The following is a 24,782-nucleotide window of genomic DNA, read 5'->3' as shown; positions in this document are numbered from 1 at the left end:
AAGGGGCCTTACATAAAGGACATTCAGATTCATAGTAATGTTATCAATTAAGATGGAAAAAGACTTGTTCCTGGTAGTTCATACCTTCTCCATCCCCATTCTCATTCTCTGGCCACTGCAGGATTGTTCACTTAGAAAAAAAAAAGGTGGCCTCTTTGCTGAGTCACACCAGATTTCAGGGCCAGGTAGGGTCAGTTTTCCATTGGAAGAGAAATTAATCATGAGGAGTGTGGGTATTTTTAGTGCAATTGGTTTGTTTACACTAGATACACCAGGAACAGAGGTGGTCACAAACAGCATACAGACAATTCTTGCTTTCAGGACTCTCAGCCCAGACATTAACGTCTGGGTCCCAGGAGGCAACTCTGCCCCAGAAATGAACTCTAGTTACAAAGATTAAGGAAAAGAGCAACTTCTCTTGCTGCTTGTAACAGCTCTATAAAAACGAACCTGAATCACAAACCTAACAACAATACAGCATCTCTTCAGAGACTGCACACTGCTCTCATGCTGAGGAGCAGAACTTGTAAGACTATGTGTAGAAGCTCGATCTGCTGACTCCTGATATAACAATGTTCTCTGCTGCTGGGTTCAACAGTTTTTACCTTCTCAGCAAAGTGAAATCCAGCCCTTCCCAATGGAGATCGTATCATACTTTCAAAGAACTGAGACTCAGTCGATCATTTCACATGGGCTAGTGATCATCTCGGGCTTGGCCCGCGGAGGATCAGTGCCATATACATGACAGCTCTGCAACTTCTATGTGCATTCAAGTCAATGGCAGTAGCCCTTGTATTCTGAACTGCTTAGGATGAGAAACAAAGACAATTTCTCTCTCTTTTAGGACCAAAATGTACACTCTGCCCTGCAAACTGGCAATGGATGGGAGGTGACACCTGCTTCTACATGTCAAGAGAGAAAAGGCCCTGGAAGCAAAGTCGAGAATTCTGTTCCTTACAGAATTCCACCCTTCTCATGCTACAGGACAAGGAGAAGCTGGTACGGCTCCTACCCCAGCCTCTTTTATTTTATCTGGATATAAATTTCTCATAAGCCCTCCCCCTCCCCCACAAGACAGATAAATAGCTTGTGGAACTTACCACCATAGAATATTTTAAAGCTAAGAGTAGACGTGAGTCTCTCAGATCCTGCTGTGGTTATGAACAATGGGTTTTCCACACAGGGCACTGCCTTCTGGGTGCTTTAAGGAGTAGGTTGATCAGTTCTATGGGATAACATTTGTCCTGTTCTTCTGGCTGCTAGAGGGGTTCAAGGATAGGATTTCCACACTTCCACATCAGATGGGCAGAGAGAGAGCAGGATTCACTTCTTCATTTACAATGTGGTAAAGTCGACATAAAATGTTAACAATCTGATCTGGTAGATGTTTACACTCAGGTAAATGACAATAGAAGGCACAGGACAATTGGGAATAAGGACCCTATTGTCAGGACCAGGTCATTTGTGGCCTGTGGGCCTGGAGTGAGCTGCTCAATATTGGGGCTGAAGGTCAGAGATCAATCCAGGGCCGGGCCGGGCCAGCCAGCTGGGTCAGGTTGGGCCACAGCTGGGTCAGGTTGGGCCAGAGTCTTTCACTGAGGTCAGCAATTGTCTTAAGTGGAAGACAGTAAATCAGGGCTGGGAGCCAAGCATAGGTTGAGCCGGGAGTGTGGGATAAAGACAAGATGCACCGAGGAGCAGCAAGGTGGAATCAACAGCAGAAGTCCACCAAAGGTCTGTTATTGCTCAGACAACTTCCAGAAACAGCTGTACTCCTACCTGCCACATGCAATGCAAGGGATGATTTGGATTTGCTATCTAAAGCCCTATGTGAGTTGTGTCCTACCTCCCTGGTAGCTAACTTCTTCTGCCATGGACTGTCACAAAGCAATTGAGGCCAGCTGAGGAGCTAGAGTTAACCATTGCTAAGTTCAAATGTCTGGGGATGGAGAGGCAGGGCATTCTAGTGGAGGAACCCAGAGTATGGAATTCACTTCCTGTGCTTCTACAAGAAAGCCATAATTTGTGGCTCTTTAGGGCATAGGGCTGATCCCATGCCTTTCTTCAGGATGTTGCTTATTGGAATTGGAGTTCAGTTGTTTGGTTTAAAGTTTATAATTGGATTGGGCATAGAGTTCTATTGTTTTTGACTTTTATTTAAAAGTCACATATTCTACTAACTGGAGCACATGAATTCAGAAACTTTGTATGGGGAGCATTTTCTAAATTACAAAATAAAGAAATCCACTTTGCATTGGCGGGTGGACAAGGTAGCAGCTTTTCTAACTCTAATTTCTGTGGTTTTATGAAACTAGAAATAATATTTATCGTAAGTATTTCTTGTCAGTTTTCTCAGCTATTATATGTTGTATCATATGTCAGAATCTTGAATTTTGCAGGATGAAGTTCTGTGTGCTACACCCTTAATTACTAGAGTCATTTTTTAAAGAGAACATTTTGTTTGTTCTGAGTTTCCAACCTTTTGCTTAAGGAGCTTTTTGCAGACAGAGACCTCCTCAGTGCCCAGTTACAGGCCATCCTCCTTTTCCAGCAGCAACAGCACACAATGAACACTAGCTTCTGTAGTAGCTCACTCACTATGCCCTCACCCTATTCTTAAAGGGGCAGTTCCCATTTCTCTTATGATATACTGGGGGGCAGGATAGCTCAGTGGTTTGAGCATTGACCTGCTAAACCCAGGGTTGTGAGTTCAATCCTTGAAGGGGCCATTTAGGGATTGGGGGGGAAGTTGGGGATGGGTCCTGCTTTGAGCAGGGGGTTGGACTAGATGACTTCCTGAGGTCCCTTCCAACTCCATGATTCTATGTCACCATTAACACAGTTCTATACAATAATGAACTAAACACAAACAACATTAATCTATTTCAGGGCCCCCAGATGTGGATACTATCATTGTGTATGCCTATATGACAGGAAATTTGTTAAAGGTGACTGCTTACAGGAGCACTTATGGATCTGTGAGAAAGCAGCTGTCCAGCTAAGATAAAGAAACATCACCAGAAGGAACACTGGCTCCATCAGTATGACAGGACATATGCTCAGTGTATTCTGTTTTCATGTGAGGTTTTTATACTTTTTTTCAGAATTTTCAGAGTGGGGATTGAAATCTCCATTCTATTATATGCTACACCAGAACTTCTTGTTTCTTCCTCCCTCATCCCCCCCTCCCCCCCCCAGCGTTCAGTTATGGAATTCAAGACAATAACTGGAAAGGGTCTTAGGAAGTCACTTGCAAAAATAATCTACTGTCAGCATCAAAATACCACTGCCATGCACCAGAGAGAACACAAAATCAATCAGTGCAGTTCTGAAATGTGTAACAGATGCCAGATTGAAACTGGGAACTTCAGGCATAGCGTGGAACCAGAGAAACTGGAGATAAAATGCATTGGGTTACATCTTGTGACCAGGACCCCAGGGCATAATTCTCCTGAATAGGAGATCCACCAGAGCTTTTTCTAGCTTTAAATATTGTAATAGAAGTGATGAGGCTTTAACCACTTCTCTTTGAGAGACAATTCTAGAATATCACAGATCTCAATTTTACAAGAAAGTTAAAATTAAATCCTGAGTTTCAACTTGAAAGTATTTTTTTCTAAATTTCATCACACTTCAGTTATTTCCCTCAGACAACCATAAACTAAAGGCTTTCCTATACTACAAATTTAAGTCAACTTAAGTCAATGTACAGCCAACACAATAACTAAAGTGGTGGTTCACGTCCACACTATGTTCCATCTGACAGTGGTGCATGCCATGACTAGGAGTGCTTCCACTGACTGAGGTAGGGCATTGTGGGACACTGACAGCTGCAGCCCAGCAGCCCTGGGGCTGACAGCCTCAACTGTCAGCCTGCCCTCCCCCAGCTCCAGTGCTGACAGCCCAAGCTGTCAGCCAGGGGCCAGGCTCACAGCTGGAGCCCTCCCCTCTGGCCTGGGTGCTGACAGCTCCAGCTCTGAGCCCAGTGCCTGGTGACAACTCAAGCTGTCAGCACCAGGGTGGGGGAGCTCCAGCTGTCAGCCCTACTCAGCCCTACTCAGGGCTGACAGCCAACAGGTGATGTAAGTAACGCAGTGTCTACATGGACACTGCGCTGCCCTAACAACACCGACCTAAGCGCAACGCCTCTAGTCGAGGTGGAGTTATTATGTTGGTGTAGCGGGTGACTTACTTCGGCAGAAGCAACATTCTAGTGTAGACAGTGACATAATTAGGTTGACATAAGCCACCTTGTGTCAACCTACCTCTGTAGTGTAAGCTAGGCCTTTATCCTGTTTCTCCTTGGTGATTTTATTCATCTGATACTTGTACAAAGTTTCTTCTTTTTCAGACAGCCAGCTTGTTATTGTAACATTAGAAACAAAAAGACATTCTTTACAAAGAGTATAGAAAACCATTAAAAATATTGCTACAGGAAATCGGAATCATATACTGTGGCTGGATTTCAAAATGTCCTGGATTATTTCATGCTCATAATAACCTTTGCAATTTTACACGTCAAAATAAGGATAATAACTAGATTGCTGTAATGTGCTCCACTTGGGACAACACTTGAAGACCACTCAAACTTAAGATCGTGCAGAATGCAGCTGCCTGATTGCTTAGTTGTGTTCCTTCATTATACATATATATTAGTGTGGTTGTGGTGCCTGGAAGGGTCACATTGAGAATGCTTACTCAGGGCAAACAGCAAGGAATAGGGCAGACAATCCCCCAAACTGGTGGTTTATTCTATAATTAGATGCAGCAAGCCCATAACAAAACAGCTCCTATGACACCACATTGGAGAAGTCAAATACAATCCCCTTTAAGCAATCCAACCTTTGGCTCCCATCTAGACAGCCAATGTTCATATAGTGAGGGGTTATTGAAAACCTTATTCAGCATAATTACAGTTCTACCAATCCTAAAAGCCCATTGACCTTACCCAAATACACCCTTACAGCCAATCCTTATTAACTAAATCTAAGCTTTATTAATAAAAGAGAGTTATATATGACTTATATATAAGAGATCAATATACATACATATGGGTGTAAAGTCCTTAGGTCAGTTTCAAAGCGGCGACGGTGAGACTGCTCATTTGTAAAAGCCTTTCTGGAATCAATTTAAAAGGTTACAGTCCAATAGGCAGTTCAGATGTAGAGTTTGTTCAAGTTCTTTCATGAGAATTCCAGGGTAAATCTGGTGACCTCAGTCTTGTGGCTTAGACCTTCCATGTCAAAGTTTAAGCAGACCTGAGATAAAAAGGATCAGGCCCGAAGCTTTCTTTATCTCTGAAGCAATCTGGATGCTGACAGGTAATCCCACCATATGAGCTTTGATGAAAGCAAGCCAACAGTTTGATCTCTATTCAATGGGTCCTTTCTCAGACAATACATTAAGCAATAACTATTCAAATTACTAAAACAATTCATTATATCATATAATTAAGCTGAAGACAATGTAAATTATGTTATTCTGTCCTATAGCATCTTGCATCTGATTTTTGAGTCAATAGAATACAGTAATGAATCATTAAGAGACAGGAATAAGATTTTAGCATCTACAAGCTAATTAGATCACCTGGGTAAACTTCTAACAAGATATAGGTAAACACAGACAAATGCGCTTAGCTTCTAGTCTTGATTCTCTAATAATACAGCAAACATGTTAAAGATTTGAGACTTCTTAATATGGCTTTGATAACTATCTACAAGAAATGGCCCTGTTTACCATTTTAATACCCCCTGTTAAGTTGTTATGGTCACACACCAGTTGACCAGTCTGTTAGTGTCACAATTACACCTTATACACCAGAGACTGCACTGTCCTCCATGCATTTGAAAAGACTAGTATCTATTTAAAATTATACATTTGATTTTGTTTGTAGATGTGCCTTGATATTTGGACAGGTGACTTTTACAAATCTAAAGGAAAAATAATGTTTACTTTCATTTGGTCACTTTGTATAATGCTACAATATCCTGATTGAAGGTGCCATAGAAGTACAAACATTAGAGAATGAAGCAGCCTCTCCAAACCCTGTATGATTCAGATGGGGCATGGGTAAATGAGATGGAATCATATAGGGCTTTTCCAACTTCACAATGTGTGGTTTTATGAAACTACAAAAATATATATCACTTCACATTTCCTGTCACTTTCCCGAGCAAAATATATATTTGTGTCAGATATGCCAGAATCATATTTCAAAATGGTGTCTCTAAACTTTCTCGTATAGCACTTAATGGTCCTATAAGCATAAGAGCAGGGCTATCTCACAGATATCACAATGAGTGAACAGCACCCTGTTCTGTGGTACTCATCGTCTTTCAATGGTGCCATCAGTGATTCTGATCCTACAGACTTATCACTAAGAAGTGGGTGTTCTATTAAAGTGTCCTCATAGGAATATCTCTGTCTGTATAATAGCAGATACAATTTATTGGACTGGCTGCTCCTGGGAGGAAAACACAAAAAGATTGGTAAATTTTTGATAATTTAGGGCTAAGATTAACTATGGATTCCTAAAGTTGGGCTAAATGCATATTTAGGGCATGGGTAGGTACCACATGCATCAGTGACAAGCATCCCCGCATAGCTCCTCCAGTTTGTAAAATCATGTCACAGTTGCCCCATGACAATGTACACTCCAATTCAATCTTCTTCCCTTTATCCACTCCTTATCCTCAGTCATGGATAAATACACCTCTCTTATAGAAGAAGACTAGGGTTGGAAGAGACCTCAGGAGGTCATCTAGTTCAACCCCGTGCTCAAAGCAGGACCAACTCCAATTAAATCAATTCAATCAAGGCTCTTCAATAACAAACTATCTACGCCAGTCTCTCAAGTTCCCTGGCAACAGTTGAGGAGGGGAGTGCTGTGGAGGATGTTAATGGTAAGTCTGGGATGAGTGCTGTGTGCTGCCATCCAAGCAATCAGAGCCTGATTCCTTGCTCCCAGTCTCTCACTGCTTTTATGTCTGTCTCTACCTAGAAATACTGTGCAGCTGTATCCAGTGGTCTAGAAGTTGGTGCCTCCACTGCCATGTGGGTGTCCCACCTTAGATTCCATCCTTCAGTTTTTCACCACTCCAGGAGCTGAAGCACAGAAGTTAGACAGAGAATTAACAGAAAACTCTTCCTTACAATTTTCTTAAATAATATCCATTGAACTTGGGAGAGGGTCAGGGTGGAAGAAACAAAGTCTATTTTAGGTGGGAGCTGACAAATCTTAAGTTGTCATTAAATACTGATCCTATATTTGCCTAAGAAAAAGCAGACAGACACACAAAGGGGGAAAGAGAAAAGAGAAAGCTTCTGTTTCCGAATTGCTAGTTGGGTACTGGAAGACTACAGGGACTGCTAGGGCCCTTGGCCCATTTAGACACTCCTTGACCTCATCTGCAATTCCCTGGCCCAGGAAAACATCTGACTGGGTTATCCTGATTCTCATCATATTTTAGAGAGCAAAATTCCCATGGATCATGTTACTTCTGTATTATTTATGGCTTGCTAAATCAGTCACAGCAAAGTGCTGTCCTGGCTGGCTAAGCTAGGCTCTTAGAAGACACAAGGTAAAAAACCAGAAAGACAGAAAACAGAAGAAGGATGGGACTGAAATTGCATATGATGACAGGAAACATTAGGAACATGTGAGGCACGTCTCAGGAATTGCTCAGGACACAGTAATGGAGATAGTCAATGTGTCTGGTTCCATATCATCTGGCCCAGACAAAACATTTCGAAATCAGGGATGAAGCCGTAAGGGACGGTAAATCCCTGGATTCAAAGAGCTCTGCCTGTCACCTTCCATTGTTTAGGTGCCTACAGATGCAGATAAGCAGCCAGTGTGATTTTAAAAGCGCCTAGCTCCCACTAAAATCATTGGCAGTTAGGTGCCTAAGCATTTTTTTTAAATCCCACTAAGTTTCTATCTGCAACTTTTAGGTTCCTAAATATATTTGAAAATCTGTCCCCTGGTGCTAGAACAATGACTCTTAAATCTGTACTACAACATAGCAATAATCTGAGACACTTCAACAGTCCTGTAACACAAGTTAGGACCATTTAATCAAAATCAGGATGCCATTTGCTGGAATGGGAGGATGTCATTGGCTGGAAGTTCTCCTGTTACTGATTTATGTTAGTTTTTGGTTTTCTAGCTTATACAAATTATGAAAGAGAAGAACTTGGTTTCTTTTTGGAAATAGTGTTGTGATTTGCTCACAGAACCATGTACTGCCAAAGGGCTCCTATACACAATATTACTGGATTGATTGGTGTACATCTGAAAGGAACAGCTGGTATTGGGAGGATGGCTCAGCTCTTTTGACACAGAGAGCAGGTTGGGTCCTAAATACTATTCAAAACTTACCAACTGTGGCCTGTCCTGTGTGCTTGCACAAAGGAGAAGCATATGGTACTCACTTACTCTCCTGTGCTGTCTGCATTGTGACTACAAACATAGGGGCAATAGCAGCCTCTGTGGTGCTGCTATTTCCTGTCATGTGTGGATGAGGAGGCAGTGGACAAGCAGTAGTGGAGCATTAGCATTGGCCCTGGCCCTGCAGACCACTGGCTGGCACAGCTGAGCTGGCATGGAGGGGAAAGTAATCTGAACCAGTTGTAGGGTAGGTGCAGATTACTAACCCCAGGGAAACTGGTAAACACACAGCGCCCCGAATACATGCAGACTGCCAATGTGAGGACATAATGAAATGCTTTATTTTCTAGGATTGACTTGTATGCATCCTATAATTGTGGCTACTTATGTGGAATTAAAATTATTATTAATAACTAGGGCTGTTGATTAATCACATAAGAACATAAGAAAGGCCGTATCGGGTCAGACCAAAGGTCCATCTAGCCCAGTATCCTGTCTACCGACAGTGGCCAATGCCAGGTGCCCCAGAGGGAGTGAACCTAACAGGCAATGATCAAGTGATCTCTCTCCTGCCATCCATCTCCACCCTCTGACAGACAGAGGCTAGGGACACCATTCCTTACCCGTCCTGGCTAATAGCCATTAATGGACTTAACCACCATGAATTTATCCAGTTCTCTTTTAAACTCTGTTATAGTCCTAGCCTTCACAACCTCCTCAGGTAAGGAGTTCCACAAGTTGACTGTGTGCTGCGTGAAGAAGAATTTCCTTTTATTTGTTTTAAACCTGCTGCCTATTAATTTCATTTGATGACCCCTAGTTCTTGTATTATGGGAATAAGTAAATAACTTTTCCTTATCCACTTTCTCCACATCACTCATGATTTTATATACCTCTATCATATCCCCCCTTAGTCTCCTCTTTTCCAAGCTGAAGAGTCCTAGCCTCTTTAATCTCTCCTCATATGGGACCCGTTCCAAACCCTTAATCATTTTAGTTGCCCTTTTCTGAACCTTTTCTAGTGCGAGTATATTTTTGTTGAGATGAGGAGACCACATCTGTACACAGTATTCGAGACGAGGGTGTACCATCGATTTATATAAGGGCAATAATATATTCTCTTTCTTAGTCTCTATCCCCTTTTTAATGATTCCTAACATCTTGTTTGCTTTTTTGACCGCCTCTGCACACTGCGTGGACATTTTCAGAGAACTATCCACAATGACTCCAAGATCTTTTTCCTGACTTGTTGTAGCTAAATTAGCCCCCATCATATTGTATGTATAGTTAGGGTTATTTTTTCCAATGTGCATTACTTTACATTTATCCACATTAAATTTCATTTGCCATTTTGTTGCCCAATCACTTAGTTTTGTGAGATCTTTTTGAAGTTCTTCACAGTCTGCTTTGGACTTAACTATCTTTAGCAGTTTAGTATCATCTGCAAACTTTGCCACCTCACTGTTTACCCCTTTCTCCAGATCATTTATGAATAAGTTGAATAGGATCGGTCCAAGGACTGACCCTTGGGGAACACCACTAGTTACCCCTCTCCATTCTGAGAATTTACCATTAATTCCTACCCTTTGTTCCCTGTCTTTTAACCAGCTCTCAATCCATGAAAGGACCTTCCCTTTTATCCTATGGCAGCTTAATTTACAGTTAACTCATGCAATTAACTCAAAAAAATTAATCGCAGTTTTAATCACACTGTTAAACAGTAGAATACCAATTGAATTTTATTAAATATTGTAGATGTTTTTCTACATTTTCAAATATATTGATTTCAATTACAACACAGAATACAAAGTGTAGAATGCTCACTTTATATTATTTTTATTACAAATATTTGCACTGTAAAAATGATAAACAAAAGAAATAGTATTTTTAAATTCACCTCATACAAGTACTGCAGTGCAATCTCTTAATCGTGAAAGTGCAACTTACAAATGTAGATTTTTTTTTGTTACATAACTGCACTCAAAAACAAAACAATATAAAACTTTAGAACCTACAAGTCCATTCAGTCCTACCTCTTGTTCCGCCAGTGGCTAAGACACATAAGTTTGTTTACATTTACGGGAGATAATTCTGTCCACTTACAATGTCACCTGAAAGTTAGAACAGGTGTTTACATGTCACTTTTGTAGTCGGCATTGCAAGGTATTTACATGCCAGATATGCTAAATATTCCTATAGCCCTTCATGCTTTGGCCACCATTCCAGAGGACATGCTTCCATGATGATGATGCTCATTAAACAAATAATGGGTTAATTAAATTTGTGACTGAACTCCTTGGGGGAGAATTGTATGTCTCCTGCTCTGTGTTCTATCCACATTCTGCCATATAGTTCATGTTATAGCTGTCTCCAATGATGACCCAGCATGTTGGGTTTTTTAACACTTTCACTGCAGATTTGACAAAATTCAAAGAAGGTACTAATGTGAGATTTCTAAAGATAACTACAGCACTCAACTCAAGGTTTAAGAATCTGAAATGCCTTCCAAAATCTGAGAGCGACGAGGTGTGGAGCATGCTTTCAGAAGTCTTAAAAGAGCAACACTCCAATGTAGAAGCTACAGAACCTGAACAACCAAAAAAGAAAATCAACCTTCTGCTGGTGGCATCTGACTCAGATGATGAAAATGAACATGCGTTGGTCCACATTACTTTGTATGTTATTGATCAGAACCCATCATCAGCATGGACATACGTCCTCTGGAATGGTGGTTGAAGCATGAAGGGACATATGAATCTTTAGCACATCTGGCACGTAAATATCTTGAAACGCTGGCTACAACAATGCCGTGCGAATGCCTATTCTCACTTTCAGGTGATGTAAACAAGAAGTGGGCAGCATTGTCTCCTGCACATGTAAACAAACTTGTTTGTCTGAGTGATTGGCTGAACAAGAAGTAGGACTGAGTGGACTTGTAAGCTCTAGGGTTTGACATTGTTTTATTTTTGAATGCAGTTATTTTTTTGTGTATAATTCTACATTTGTAAGTTCAACTTTGATGATAAATAGATTGCACTACAGTACTTGTATTAAGTGAATTGGAAAATACTATTTCTTTTATTTTTACAGTGCAAATATTTATAATAAAAATAAATATAAAGTGAGCACTGTACACTTTGCATTCTGTATTGTAATTTAAATGAATATATTTGAAAATGTGGAAAACATCCAAAAATATTAAAATAAATGCTATTCTGTTATATTTTAACAGCGTGATTAATTGCAATTAATTTTTTTAATCTCGCGATTAATCACAATTATTTTTTAATCGCTTGACAGCCCTATTAATAACTACTGCACGGAGAAGCACTTCTGGATCTGTGAGAAAGCAGCTGTTGAGCTAAGGTACAGTGACATCACCAAAAGGCACATTAGTGCTTTCAGTACGAGATAACATATACTCAGTATTTTGTTTGGGGGGTTTCAGACTTCTCAAAGTGGGGGTTCAAACTGGCATTCCATTAGACACTAAGCCAGAACTTATTGTGTCTTGATTTTCTCAACTGAAACCTGGGGAAAAGAAACACTAACTGGAAAGAATCTTAGAACGTACCTTGGAAAAATAACCTTCTGTGAGCATCAGGTACTACTGCCATGCACTAGACATAACACACAAAATCTATTGGTCCAATCTGAAATGTGTAACAGATGTCAAATTGAAACTTGGAACTTCAGCTATATCATAGAACCAAAGAAATAAAAAGAGATAAAAAGACCTGTTAGGACACATTTTGTGACCAGAAGCCCAGGTCATAATGCTTCTGAACATTCTCTAGGGCCTGGATGTAAAACAGGTGTTAGACATGGCAATGTTCAGTGTCACACTGTCTAACTTTTAAGTGAATAGAAAAATCATTGAGATTCACAAAGCCTGAGATAGGCACCTAGGCTAATATACATTGCATGGGGAGAGATAGGAGCCTTAGAATAGGACTCACAAAAGCCAGCATGATAGGCAGGAAGCCATCTAAGCTAGCCAAAGGGAGATGCTGAGGAGAGGTATATGCAAGTCCTGCCCTTCTCACAGAGATAGGCACCTAAATCCAGGCTGCAGGGAGGTGCCTAACCCTGCTGCCTATTCTCATCTGGAAACTCTCTTTATGGTTAGGTACCTATGCTGTTTTTGCAAGAAGCGAAGGGAAGGGATGACTTCCCTTGTAACTTTTAGCCCAGTGGTTAGTTACTCACCTGGGATGAGGGAGAGTCCAATTCATGTCCCCTCTACATCTAAGGTGGAGATGAGGTATTAAAAGGGGTCTGCCATGTCTCAGGTGAATGCCCTATTTACTAGTCAATGGGATATTCTGATATGGGTCTCCCTCATTCTCTCCTGTTGAAACTGTCCCACTGTGGATAAATCATGAGTCATTGGAGCAGGGGAACTGAATCCTGGGTCAATGTCCTCTCTCTCAAACAGTCATTTGTACCAGGGAGCATGCACAACCATGAGAATGGCTCTAGTCTGGTGGTTAGTTCACTCACCTAGGATGTGGGAGATTCAGGCGAAGGACAATCAGGAGTCTTTTATACCCAGGATGAGTATCCTAACCAATTAGGGTTGCCAATTCTGGTTGGCTGAATTCCTGGAGGTTTCATCACATGACATAATCTTTAATTAAAGATTAAGTATTAATTCCTGGAGACTCCAGCCAATCCTGTAGGGTTGGCAATCCTATAACCAGTGGGCTAAAAGTCATGAGGGAGGTCCTCCTCCTCTCATTTTAAAAACATAAGATAAGAACATTGGGTCAGACCAATGGTCTATCTAGCCCAGTGGCCCATAGAAGAGCATCAGGGGGCGTGAACCAAACAGGTTGGAGTGATCCACCCCAACTTCCCTTCCAGCTTCTGGAAATCTGAGGTTTAGGGTCACCTCAAGCATGGGGCTGCATCCCTGGCCATCTTAGCTAATAGCCATTAATGGACTATCCATCATGAAATTATCTAGTTCTTTTTTTAATGCAGCTATACTTTTGGCCATCACAACATCCCATGGCAAAAACAGTTTAATTGTGGATTGTGTGAAAAAGGACTTCATCTTGGTTGTATTAAACCTGCTACCTATTAATGTCATCAGGTGACCCCTGGTTTTTGAATTGTGTGAAAGAATAAGCATTTCACCATTCACTTTTCCTACACCGTTAATAATTTTGTAGACCTCCATCATATCCCCTCATAGTCATCTCTTTTACTAAGCTGAACAGCCTTAAACTTTTTAGTCTCTCCTCATATGAAAGCCATTCTGTACCCTTGATTATCTTTGTTACCCTTCTCTAAATCATTTCCACTATATCCTTTTTGAGATGGGGCAACAAAACTAGGATTAGAGCATACACAAGAATTAGGGCATACGCATCACACCTATTCTGTGGAGAGGGCTGAATTCCATTTTTAATTGTGGTCCATGAATCAGTGTATACATTTAGGACTTCAAACACCCCTCAATCCATAGGGGAGTTCCCACTGATGTCATCTGTAAAGCTGTAGAGCTGGGCAGGAATTTTTTGATTAAACTTTTTTTGTCAGCAAATGTCAATACTGAAACTTTTTGCAAGAAAAAAAACCAGTTTTTGACAAATCTTTCATTGAAAGGGATCTCGGGTCTATGATGGAATTGCTGGTCAAAACCAGGGGGTAGGAAGTCTGGGAAGCTTGATCCTTGAGGCTAGCCAACAGCCCAGAGGTTGCTGATACTCAGCTGGTATATGAGAGCCCTAGGTTTCAAATTCCCACTGTGATTCAAGGTACAAGAGGGTACAAGTACATCTTGAAAAAGGGTAAGAATAGTGAAGACAAACATCCCCAGTTGATGATTTTACTGATACTGCAACATTGCAGAATCTTGAGAGGCCCTCACTGAGTCAGGTCTCTCAGGTTTCCATTAAAATGATGTTTGACTATAGGTGAAGCAAAACAAAGACGGTCCCTTCTGTTTTGTCTTGTATAAAATTCTGCTTGATGGTGTTGTGACATCTCTTTTCCTGTGATCCTACCAGGAAAACAGGCTTGCAGCAATCAGACGAGAAGTACTCTTCGTATATCCAACATCTATTTCTAATCAAAAGACATAACTTACTTATGTGGTCTGACCACATAAAGCCAGTTTCTGTTCAATAAATACAGATATGTTCAGCATGCTGGTGACAGTTATGTCTGGGCTGGTTTCAGATGTTGATTCCGTCCACCTATCTTAGGGCATGTCTACACTACAAGAGTAGTTCGATTTTACTTAAATCGAATTTTTGGAATTGATATTGCAAAGTTGAACGTGTGTGTCCACACTAAGGACAGTAATTCGACTTTGTGAGTCCACATTAACGGGGAAAGCGTCGACATTCGAAGCGGTGCACTGTGGTCAGCTATCCCACAGTTCCCGCAGTCCCCGCTGCCCATTGGAATTCTGGGTGTAGCCGCAAAAGCCTTCTGGGTAAAAAAAATGTGTCCAGGGTGCTTTTGGGTAACTGTCGTCATCCATCCATCACTCCCGCCCTCCCTCCCTGAAAGCGCCGGCGGGAAATCAGTTCGCGCACTTTTCTAGTCAGTGACAGTGCGGACGCCACAGCACTGCGAGCATGGAGAACGCTGCGACCATCGCTGCAGTTGTGGCCACTCTCAACGCCTCGCAGCTTATCATACACCTTTCCCTGAGGCAGATGCAGATAAGTCAGGCGAGGAGGCTACGGCACCGCGGTGAGGGCCTGAAGTCTGAGAGTAGCACAGACCTCTCAGAAAGCACGGGACCCGGCGCCGAGGACATCACGGTGGCAATGGGTCATGTTGATGCCGTGGAACGGCGATTCTGGGCACGGGAAACAAGCACTGAGTGGTGGGACCGCATAGTGCTGCAGGTCTGGGATGAATCCCAGTGGCTGCGAAACTTTCGCATGCGGAAGGGAACTTTCCTGGAACTTTGTGAGTTGCTGTCCCCTGCCCTGAAGCGCAAGGACACCCGGTTGCAAGCTGCCCTGACTGTCCAGAAGCGAGTGGCCATAGCCCTCTGGAAGCTTGCAACGCCAGACAGCTACCGGTCAGTCGCGAACCAGTTTGGGGTGAGCAAATCTACCATGGGGGTTGTTGTGATGCAAGTAGCCAAGGCGATCGTTGATGTACTGCTGCCAAAGACAGTGACCCTGGGAAACATGGAGGCGATCATAGATGGCTTCGCAGCGATGGGATTCCCAAACTGCGGTGGGGCCATAGATGGAACTCACATCCCTATCCTGGCACCGGACCACCAGGCCAGCCAGTATATTAACAGAAAGGGCTACTTTTCCATGGTGCTGCAAGCACTGGTGGACCACAGGGGACGTTTTACCAACATCTACATCGGATGGCCGGGCAAGGTTCATGACGCTCGTGTTTTCAGGAACTCTGGTCTGTTTAGACGGCTGCAGCAAGGTATTTACTTCCAGGACCACAAAATAACTGTTGGGTATGTGGAGATGCCTATAGTCATCCTCGGGGACCCAGCCTACCCGCTAATGCCCTGGCTCATGAAGCCCTATACTGGCGCCCTGGACAGTGAAAAAGAACTCTTCAACTACCGGCTGAGCAAGTGCAGAATGGTGGTGGAGTGTGCTTTTGGCCGTCTCAAGGGGAGATGGAGAAGCTTACTGACTCGCTGTGATCTCAGTGAAACCAATATCCCCATTGTTATAGCAGCTTGCTGTGTGCTCCACAATCTCTGTGAGAGCAAGGGGGAGACCTTTATGGCGGGGTGGGAGGTTGAGGCAAATAGCCTGGCTTCTGATTACGCACAGCCAGACAGCCGGGCGATTAGAAGAGACCAGCGGGACGTGCTGTGCATCCGGGAGGCTTTGAAAGCTAGGTTCCTGAGTGAGCAGGGTAACCTGTGACTTTTACGTTTGTGTACAGAGAAGCTGAACCTGCCCCCGTGTCTTTACCCAGTTAATGTTGACTATCCTCTCCAGTTACATACCCTCTTCACCCCCTTCCAACACACGTTTCAAAATAAAATCAGTTCTACTTTGTTAATCAACACCGTTTTCTTTACAACTGTTTTCGCGGGAATGTTTTAAAACTGGGACGCAGACTGTGTTGGGGAGGGGGTGTAGTGTAGTGACGCAACTGAAGCTTCTAAACTCAAGGATTGACAGGATCCGCTGTGGTGGGCTGCTTGTTTCAACGGAGCCTGTCACCCCTCCTGATCGGGACTGTGTGTATGGGGGGGCTATGTGACTTTGTGGCAGGGGGAGGACGGTTACAGATCTCCTGCTGCGTGGCTCTGTGATCCAGGATAAGGACCACCGCTTAAGATCTGTAACTGCCCTCCCCCGCCACAAAGTCACAGAGCAACCCAACCCCCACCACATAACACGAAAACCACCTCCCAGACTGACCAGGGTAACTAGTCACTGCACTGTGTATGTGCCCTGCTGCTGTACCTGCCCCCGCCTATGTACCCTGCCAAAGGTTACTGTCCTGTCCAATTACCAACCGCCTTTACCCTCCTCCTCCAAAAGAACATGATGGAAACCGTAGTAAACAGAAACAATTTTTTTATTATCAACTACACATGGAACTGGGAGGTGAAACTTGAACGGGGGCTTGTGTCAGGCGGGAAGGAAAAAACTTTTCAAATTTTGGGGAAATTTTGCTACTAGTGCTTTCTGCAGGGGTGGAGTGAGAGTTACCACGGACTCTGCCGCCCCTCCTTCTTTGGACTTTGGGTGAGGTGGGTATGGGACTTGGTGGCGGGGGAGGGCGGTTAGAGATAGACTGCAGCGGGGCTCTGTCCTCCTGCCTCCGTTCCTGCAGAACATCCACAAGGCGCCGGAGCGTGTCCGTTTGCTCCCTCAGTAGTCCAAGCAGCGTTTGAGTCGCCTGCTGGTCTTCCTGCTGCCACCTCTCCTCCCGATCCATGTTTGCTTGGTGCATTTGGGACAAGTTCTCCCGCCACTGGGTCTGCTGTGCTGCCTGGGCTCGGGAGCAGGCCATAAGCTCCGAGAACATGTCCTCCCATGTCCTCTTCTTCCTACGCCTAATCTGCGCTAGCCTCTGGGAGTGTGATGCCAGGCTAGGTTGTGAGACAGTCGCAGATGTGGCTGTAGGAATGGGAAAAAGGGAGTGAATTCCTAAATGTAGTTGTGAACAAAGAACATAGTCTTTCTCTGTGAACAAGACCATGCACAGCACCTATCACATGCGCACTCAGCACAAGGTCGAATTCTCGGCCTTCGCATTCAGTGCCTGGGGTCTTGCACAGCACATTTGAGAAGCGGGGCAACACAACGGAATTTCTGTTGCAGGCAGACATGGTAAGCCATAGACTTGTGGCAGCTTAAAACTTTAATATTAGCACTGGCCTCATTTCACATTGAAAGCAATGTGAGTCCCTGCTGCCAGCAATCCGGCAAGCAGGAACTCTGCCCCTGTCCCACCCCCTCGCGGCTGTCCCCGGGAATGATCCCTGTAGGCTGCCCCTCTCCTGCCTCCACCGCGTGGCTGGAAACCAGCGGTTACCGTTCTGTAAAGGAACAGGAAAGCAGTCCCAACACTAACATTCCCCTACCTAATTCAAAGCAGGTCACCATGAGCGACATCACCCTGATGAGGATCTCTGACAGCGAGAAAGAGAGAATGCTCCGGGAAAGCCTCCAAAGACCAGGGCCGTATGCCGCCCTGCTGTGCAGAGCAATGATTCCCGAGTACTTGATTGTCTCGTGGCACGGCAAAGTTTCATACTACGGAGGACCCAATAAGGCCGCTCTCCCCAGGAACCTCATGCAACGGCTTTCTAATTACCTCCAGGAGAGCTTCATCGAGATGTCCCAGGAGGATTTCTGCTCTATCCCCGGACATATAGACCGCATTTTACTGTAGCTGCAGTAGCAGGGACTAAACAGTAGAGCGGCTTGGGCAGGACAATCATGCAAAACCGGACATTGCTAGATTTTTTTTCAAAACTTGCACTGCCCATGACTGAACCGTTAAGCGCCTAGGGCAAAGTAATCATGAACAACCCATTCTTTTAATTGTTAATATTCCTGTTCTGTTAAAAATAAATGTTTAGATGTTTACAACACTTACTGGCTGATCCTTCCCCAGATTCTGTGTCCGGGGTAACGGCTGGGGACGGTTGGTAGGGGATCTCTGTAAGGGTGATGAAGAGATCCTGGCTGTCGGGGAAATCAGCGTTGTGAGCGCTGCCGACTGCCTCGTCCTCCTCATCTCCTTCCTCATCTTCCCCGTCCCCTAACATGTCCGAGGAACCAGCCGTGGACAATATCCCATCCTCAGAGTCCACGGTCAGTGGTGGGGTAGTGGTGGCGGCCGCACCGAGGATGGAATGCAGTGCCTCGTAGAAACGGGATGTCTGGGGATGGGATCCGGAGCGTCCGTTTGCCTCTTTGGTCTTCTGGTAGTCTTGTCTCAGCTCCTTGATTTTCACGCGGCACTGCGTTGCATCCCAGCTGTATCCTCTCTCTGACATGTCTTTAGAGATCTTCTCATAGATCTTTGCATTCCGTTTCTTGGAGCGCAGCTCGGAAAGCATGGACTCATCGCCCCACACAGCGATGAGATCCAAGACTTCCCGATCAGTCCATGCTGGGGCCCTCTTTCTATTCTGAGATTGCACGGCCATCACTGCTGGAGAGCTCTGCATCGTTGCCAGTGCTGCTGAGCTCGCCACGATGTCCAGACAGGAAATGAGGTTCAAAGTGGCCAGACAGGAAAAGGAATTCAAATTCAAATTTTCCCGGGGCTTTTCCTGTGTGGCTGGTCAGAGCATCCGAGCTCGTACTGCTGTCCAGAGCGTCAACAGAGTGGTGCACTGTGGGATAGCTCCCGGAGCTATTAGCGTCGATTTCCATCCACACCTACCCTAATTCAACATGGACATGTCGAATTTAGCGCTACTCCCCTCGTCGGGGAGGAGTACAGAAGTCGAATTAAAGAGACCTCTATGTCGAACTAAATAGCATCGCAGTGTGGACGGGTGCAGGGTTAATTCGATGTAACGGCGCTAACTTCGACATAAACACCTAGTGTAGACCAGGCCTTAGTTCTTCTTCTTTTTTTTTTTTTGCATTTCATTCTAACAATGTAATTCTACTGGAGAAACATGTTATTGTTCCCTTCTGTCACAAGAAAGAAACAAATTGTATGTTTATACTGAATCAGTAATGGCACTATATTGGCTTTGTAACACATGGTTAGTTCCCTTAGAGGGAGAGTCTGCTTTGAGAAGCCCTACTACTTGTACATATTTAGCATCAGAACTGCTCAGCTGAGGGACAAAAATTAGTTAATATGAATGTTTACAGCTGTTTGCCCTGCAGAAAGAGAGGGAGCTATCCCCTATGTGCATCATCAGTAGAACTGCTGAGTTCCAGTAAGTTACTATTGTGAAGTTCATGGGGTTGCCCAGGTCTGCCTGAGTCTTTCAGTATAACACAGAGTGAGGAGGGGCACTTTGGATCTATTCACTGAGGAAACATCTTATGGCACTAGGGTGTTTTTCATAAAAGTTTGGATCCTGGTTCCACTGATGCCAGCCAGCTCTTTAGTAGACTGAACTTTGTGGGAAAAACCTACTTTATTAGACAGGAAAGTTAACTTATTATAATGAGCGTAGGCCCTAGTTTGCATTTTATGATTTTGTTTTTTATTGTAACCATTTGTTTCCATCGCTCTCTTTTGTGTGTAGTTGAATGTCTCTCCTTTCTTAAATAAACCTTCTTTTGTTTTATTATAAATGTAGTTTACAGGAGAGGTAGTTTAAGTAAAACTGGTAAATTCGGGTACACTGCTCCTATGGGGATAGAGGATCTGGGATTTCTGAGTAGCCAGTGTCAGGGGCTGGATATCCCAGGATAAGAATTCAAGGCGACTCGGGGACTGGGGTGCACCTAGTGTTAACCTGACAGGCAAAGTCAGGGCTGGCATTGCCCAGTGAACTGTGCTTGGGTGGCTGAAAGGCTAGTGGTGTCAGGAGCTAACACCCAGCCATCACAGGCAACATGGGCAAGGCTACCATTTGCTGGAGGTAACAAGGTGACTCTCTGTCCTGGGTACCCTGAGAACTCTCTCTTTCTCTCTCTCTCTCTCACACACACACACACACACACACACACACACACACACACACACACACACACACACACACATATATACTGTGGTCCATACATCAGTGTTTACATTTAGTACTCAAAACCCCCGTCAGTCCAAAATGGGGTGCCCAGTGGTGCCATTTGGAGTTTTACACAAGTATCAAGGATAGAATTTGGCCTTTACATATTAACTAAGCATATTATTTATTATTATTATTTCTATTATCATTATTTCATTATCTCAATGCCTAATTGTCACATTCAGAATCACTTAGTAGTAAATTATACTCCCCTTTAGGACCATGGCAATTTCTGCCTATGGCTTCTCTTCCTTTTCCATCCTCCTTTCTCTGTTCTCTCTCTTTCTTTTCTGTCTCCTCCTATCTTATGTATTTCCCTACCTTGAACAACACTCAATTTCCACTCTTGTGGGCTTCATTCTTATCTATTGTCTCATTCCATCTAAAAGGAAAATATTAATTCTCATATTTAGAATGTCATCAATAGGCTCATGGTTAATGTCCTTAATAAGATTAATGGGGATGTGGTGGAATTGAAAACTCACAGTGACCACTTTAGGCTCTCTGCAAACTCCGGAAAACACAGCATCAATTGATACTTGGGGGTTCAGATTTTCAAGTGTTTCTTTGCAAAACTTGGGACTGGAAACCTAATTTTAAAAATAAAAAAAGTTTAGACTCTGCAGAATCTGAATATACCACACGGGTCACAAAAATACATCCAGTGCCAGTGGACCAGTTCCAATCTACAGGCCAGGTGCTTGACATGCTGAACTACAGTATGCATCTTCCTCAACTAAACAACAACAGGAAAATGTGTCACTGTTACTCGAACAATGTACGGCTCGCTCCTCCCTCTCTGGGTGTAATTGGTCTCTACGGGTTAACGGGACCTTTTCCCAGTGAAAGAGCCTTTATTATACAATGAATATTCTTAAATATGTACATGTATTTATTAACAATCAACCGTTAATCAACAGAATACACATGCCAATAGTCTAGTGCTCACTATTCCCAGTAAAACAGATGGACTTCCCCCAATGGTGAGTCAGGGTCGTATCATCTGAGGCTCCAGCTTCTGCACAATCTGGTTGTGCAGGGGTTAAAAAGTCCTAGCAGCGTTGGTCTTGAGCTGTATCCCAGAGTTAAGTTCCAACGAGACTGTCTTTTGCCCCTCATTATATAATTAAAATGATGATTCCTCTTCTCTATGCCTTAACCAATTATTTTACTTACAATATTATTTTAACCAATCAGAACCCCTAATAGGCTAAAACAATTTCTCTGGCAACTGCAAAACCTTACAATATCTACTTATCAGCAAAAGCTACTTTTAACAAAACTCACACAGGTGCCCAATAAGAAACTTGCAGAAACTCAAGGTTAGCTTGTCGATACTCCCTTCCATGCCCATGAATCTGTGATTTTACTGTATCTATCCCTATTACTAACACTGCAGATGCAGCTGGTATTTTATTCTATATGTCTAGGCCAAGGCCGAATTTTCTTACTCTATGGTTTTCGTTTCCAAATTATGGTGGCTGAGCATACAAGATGGCTGCAGGTTATGCTAAATCCATACACAAGATGGCTGTGAGTCATGTCAAATCCATGCCTCTTGTTACATCACATCACACGAGATGTACTCCATTTCATTCACACATCCTCCTGGTGACACTAGGCAGCAGAAACTATGTATTAAAAATGAGTGTACAGGGAATCTTCTGATAGCTGCATTGGTACAAGTGAATTTCTTTCTAGCAAGGAGGGGATTGTAGAGGAGAACAACAATGAATACCAATGCCTAATCTGTCTTTTCTGTAGCAAAATAGCAGAGTCTTAAAAGGGGCCATTTTTAGACTCTTGTCTCTGATCTTCCACCCTTGTCTCTCTTTTTTTGGCTTAAAGTGAAGGGGAATGAAGAAATCCACTTATTCAAATTCTAATGGTTTGACAAGTGTGGTCTTCCCAAGAAAACTGTACTGAATCAATTGAGCTATGAACTACCCTTTGTATGTCCAACATTCACTGTCTAGCCAGAAGGCATAGTGTATGCATGTGGGTTTTGATTCCATAAAGTCTATTTCCATTTATTCAGTTCCGATTTTCCATGTATTTTCAGATTACTGTCTAGATTGTGGTTATATTTTGGTGTCTTTAATATGTGTAAATTGCTCTTTTCTCTCTTGTAATTCTGAACAATAAGATTTTATTGGAAAAAATCATTTTGAGATTTTCAAAGCAGTTTAGGGAATTTAAAGACACACAAATTTGAATGGAAGATGTGTATCTATATCCTCCTAGACCAGTGTGAAAATCTCAGGTGTTATTTTTCTGTACTGACAGAGACATGGGTTAAGATGTAATCAGCAAGACCATTATATTATCTTAGCAACACAGGACTAATTTCCTAAAAGTTCAGTTTTACTTTGAAGTTGAGTATAAAAAGACAACTTCTTACTGAATACACCTGCTTCCTGTGGATATTTAGAGCCATGTCCACTGGCCTAAGGAACAGATATAAGTTGTTGTTTTTTAGTCCTGTTCAAACTTCAGAAACAGACCATCTCCGGGAAAGGGACCTGGATTTTATCCCTTTGTGTGCATGAACAGAATTGTTCTTCGGAGCAGACATGCACTTTAAAGTATCATTTACCCACAACTTCCTCATCTTAATATCTGTTTGGATATAAATAACTTCATCATTTCACTTTTCCAGTTACTGTCAGTAAAGCTATTGTGTGATCTTCAGAAAAGAAAAAACAAAACAAACAAACCCCACTCACTACCTTATGTTGGTGGTATACTGATAACTACCAGTACTGATCCCACTCTGTTAATTCCATCATCTGTGCTCAGAAAGAGAACTGGCCTATATCTCTGAAAGGTCTCTCAATGGAGACCCTTTCTTCCCAAGTGGCTATCACTAGCCATGCTGCTAATAGGAAGAGAAAGAAGCAAAGATGCTCGTGCTACAAGCAGAAGAGGTAACTGCTAAAGAGGGAACTAACTTCTTCCCCTATGCATAGTTTACTTTTTATTCTCCAAACTGACATTTTGGTGATAATGCAACTCCTCACTGAAGCTACTTTGTTAGGTGCTCAGATACCACAGAGATAGGTAAGGTATAAGAACTGGGATAGTGTCCTGAATAATATCTCTTAATCTGTATTGTCTCATCTATAACTTGCTGAATATTTTAAGCCTCACTTCTTTAGGGAAACCATAATGTCTGCTGGAGTGAGATTCTCAAGGAGAAAATTACTGTCAGATGCTTTCACAGAGAATGTTAACTCTCTTCTTACTGGAAAGAAGAAATATTGATGCGAGTGGCCATGTAAATGTGAGTCAAGAGCTAAGAGAGGTAGAGTTCTCAGCTCTTTGAAGATGACTATCGTGGGGCCAGTGGTTCTTCAGAGAGAATGAGGGCTCAACTGGCCCATGATAACCATGTAACTGTAAGGGGACTGTTGTCCCCTTACTAAAACTTGGTTGGCTAGCTCCCAGCACCAAAAGAAAGGTTCATTAATTATATACCAGTGTAACTCCACTGATTTCACTGGGGTCACTCCAGATTTACACTGCTACAAGTGAGGAGAGAATCGGGCATAAGTGCTGAGTCTATGGGTGCTCCGGGGCTCAAGCAGCCATGGGGAAAAAAAACAGTGGGGATGGTCAGCACCCGCCAGCCACAGCTGGGCTGCCGTTCAGCTGTTTGGCAGCTGGTGTGGAGCCTCCGAGGAGAGGGCGGAGCGGGGAAGGAAGAGGTGGAACAGTGCAGAGCCTTGGGGTGGAGTGGGGGTGGAGCACCCACTGGGAAAAATAAGTCAGTGCCTATGCTGCCAGCTCAACAATACTTAGGGCTATAATGTAGATGTGGATGGGCATATTTTGTGCATGCATGTGTGCGCACATGCCCCATCTCAACGCTGAAATCCTCACCTCTGCTTCCCTTACTTCTTGGCTGCACTATTCCAACTCCCTTCTCCATGGCCAGCTCACGTTCCCGTTTTCCAGACTGCTGAGACCCAACTCTTCACACACACCATACTCATTATATGAGTAAAACACTGTTTTTCCCTACTGCCAATGCCACAACCTTCTCCAAACTTCCTCTGAGAGCTAAGATGGGCTCTTTCCTTCATCAGCTGCAACGGAGACCCAGCAGGAGAAATTCTGCCCCCAGGTCTTCACATCTCCCCTCAGTTACACCTGCACCACGCCACTGACTGCAAATGTCATTGAGGGAAGAGTTTGGCCCTGCAACTGAAGCTTAGG

At 43.3% G+C, this 24,782-nt stretch overlaps 1 protein-coding gene across 1 annotated transcript in view; it reads left to right on the top strand.

The window, feature by feature from the left end:
• The window catches only part of LOC128832258 (alpha-2-macroglobulin-like), a 75,494-nt gene extending 63,690 nt beyond the window's left edge, over positions 1-11,804 (top strand). The window contains exons 31-34 of the mRNA XM_054019537.1: positions 845-999; positions 8,236-8,353; positions 8,739-8,791; positions 11,688-11,804. Of these exons, the coding sequence (XP_053875512.1) occupies positions 845-999; positions 8,236-8,353; positions 8,739-8,791; positions 11,688-11,804 (443 nt within the window). The remainder of the gene's footprint in view (positions 1-844; positions 1,000-8,235; positions 8,354-8,738; positions 8,792-11,687) is intronic.
• Positions 11,805-24,782: the final 12,978 nt, after the last annotated feature.

This window comes from Malaclemys terrapin, chromosome 1 (assembly GCF_027887155.1).
Source record: "Malaclemys terrapin pileata isolate rMalTer1 chromosome 1, rMalTer1.hap1, whole genome shotgun sequence".
NCBI lineage: Eukaryota > Metazoa > Chordata > Testudines > Emydidae > Malaclemys > Malaclemys terrapin.
Note: the sequence above shows the minus strand (reverse complement) of the source record. Positions and strands in the feature narration are given on the sequence as shown.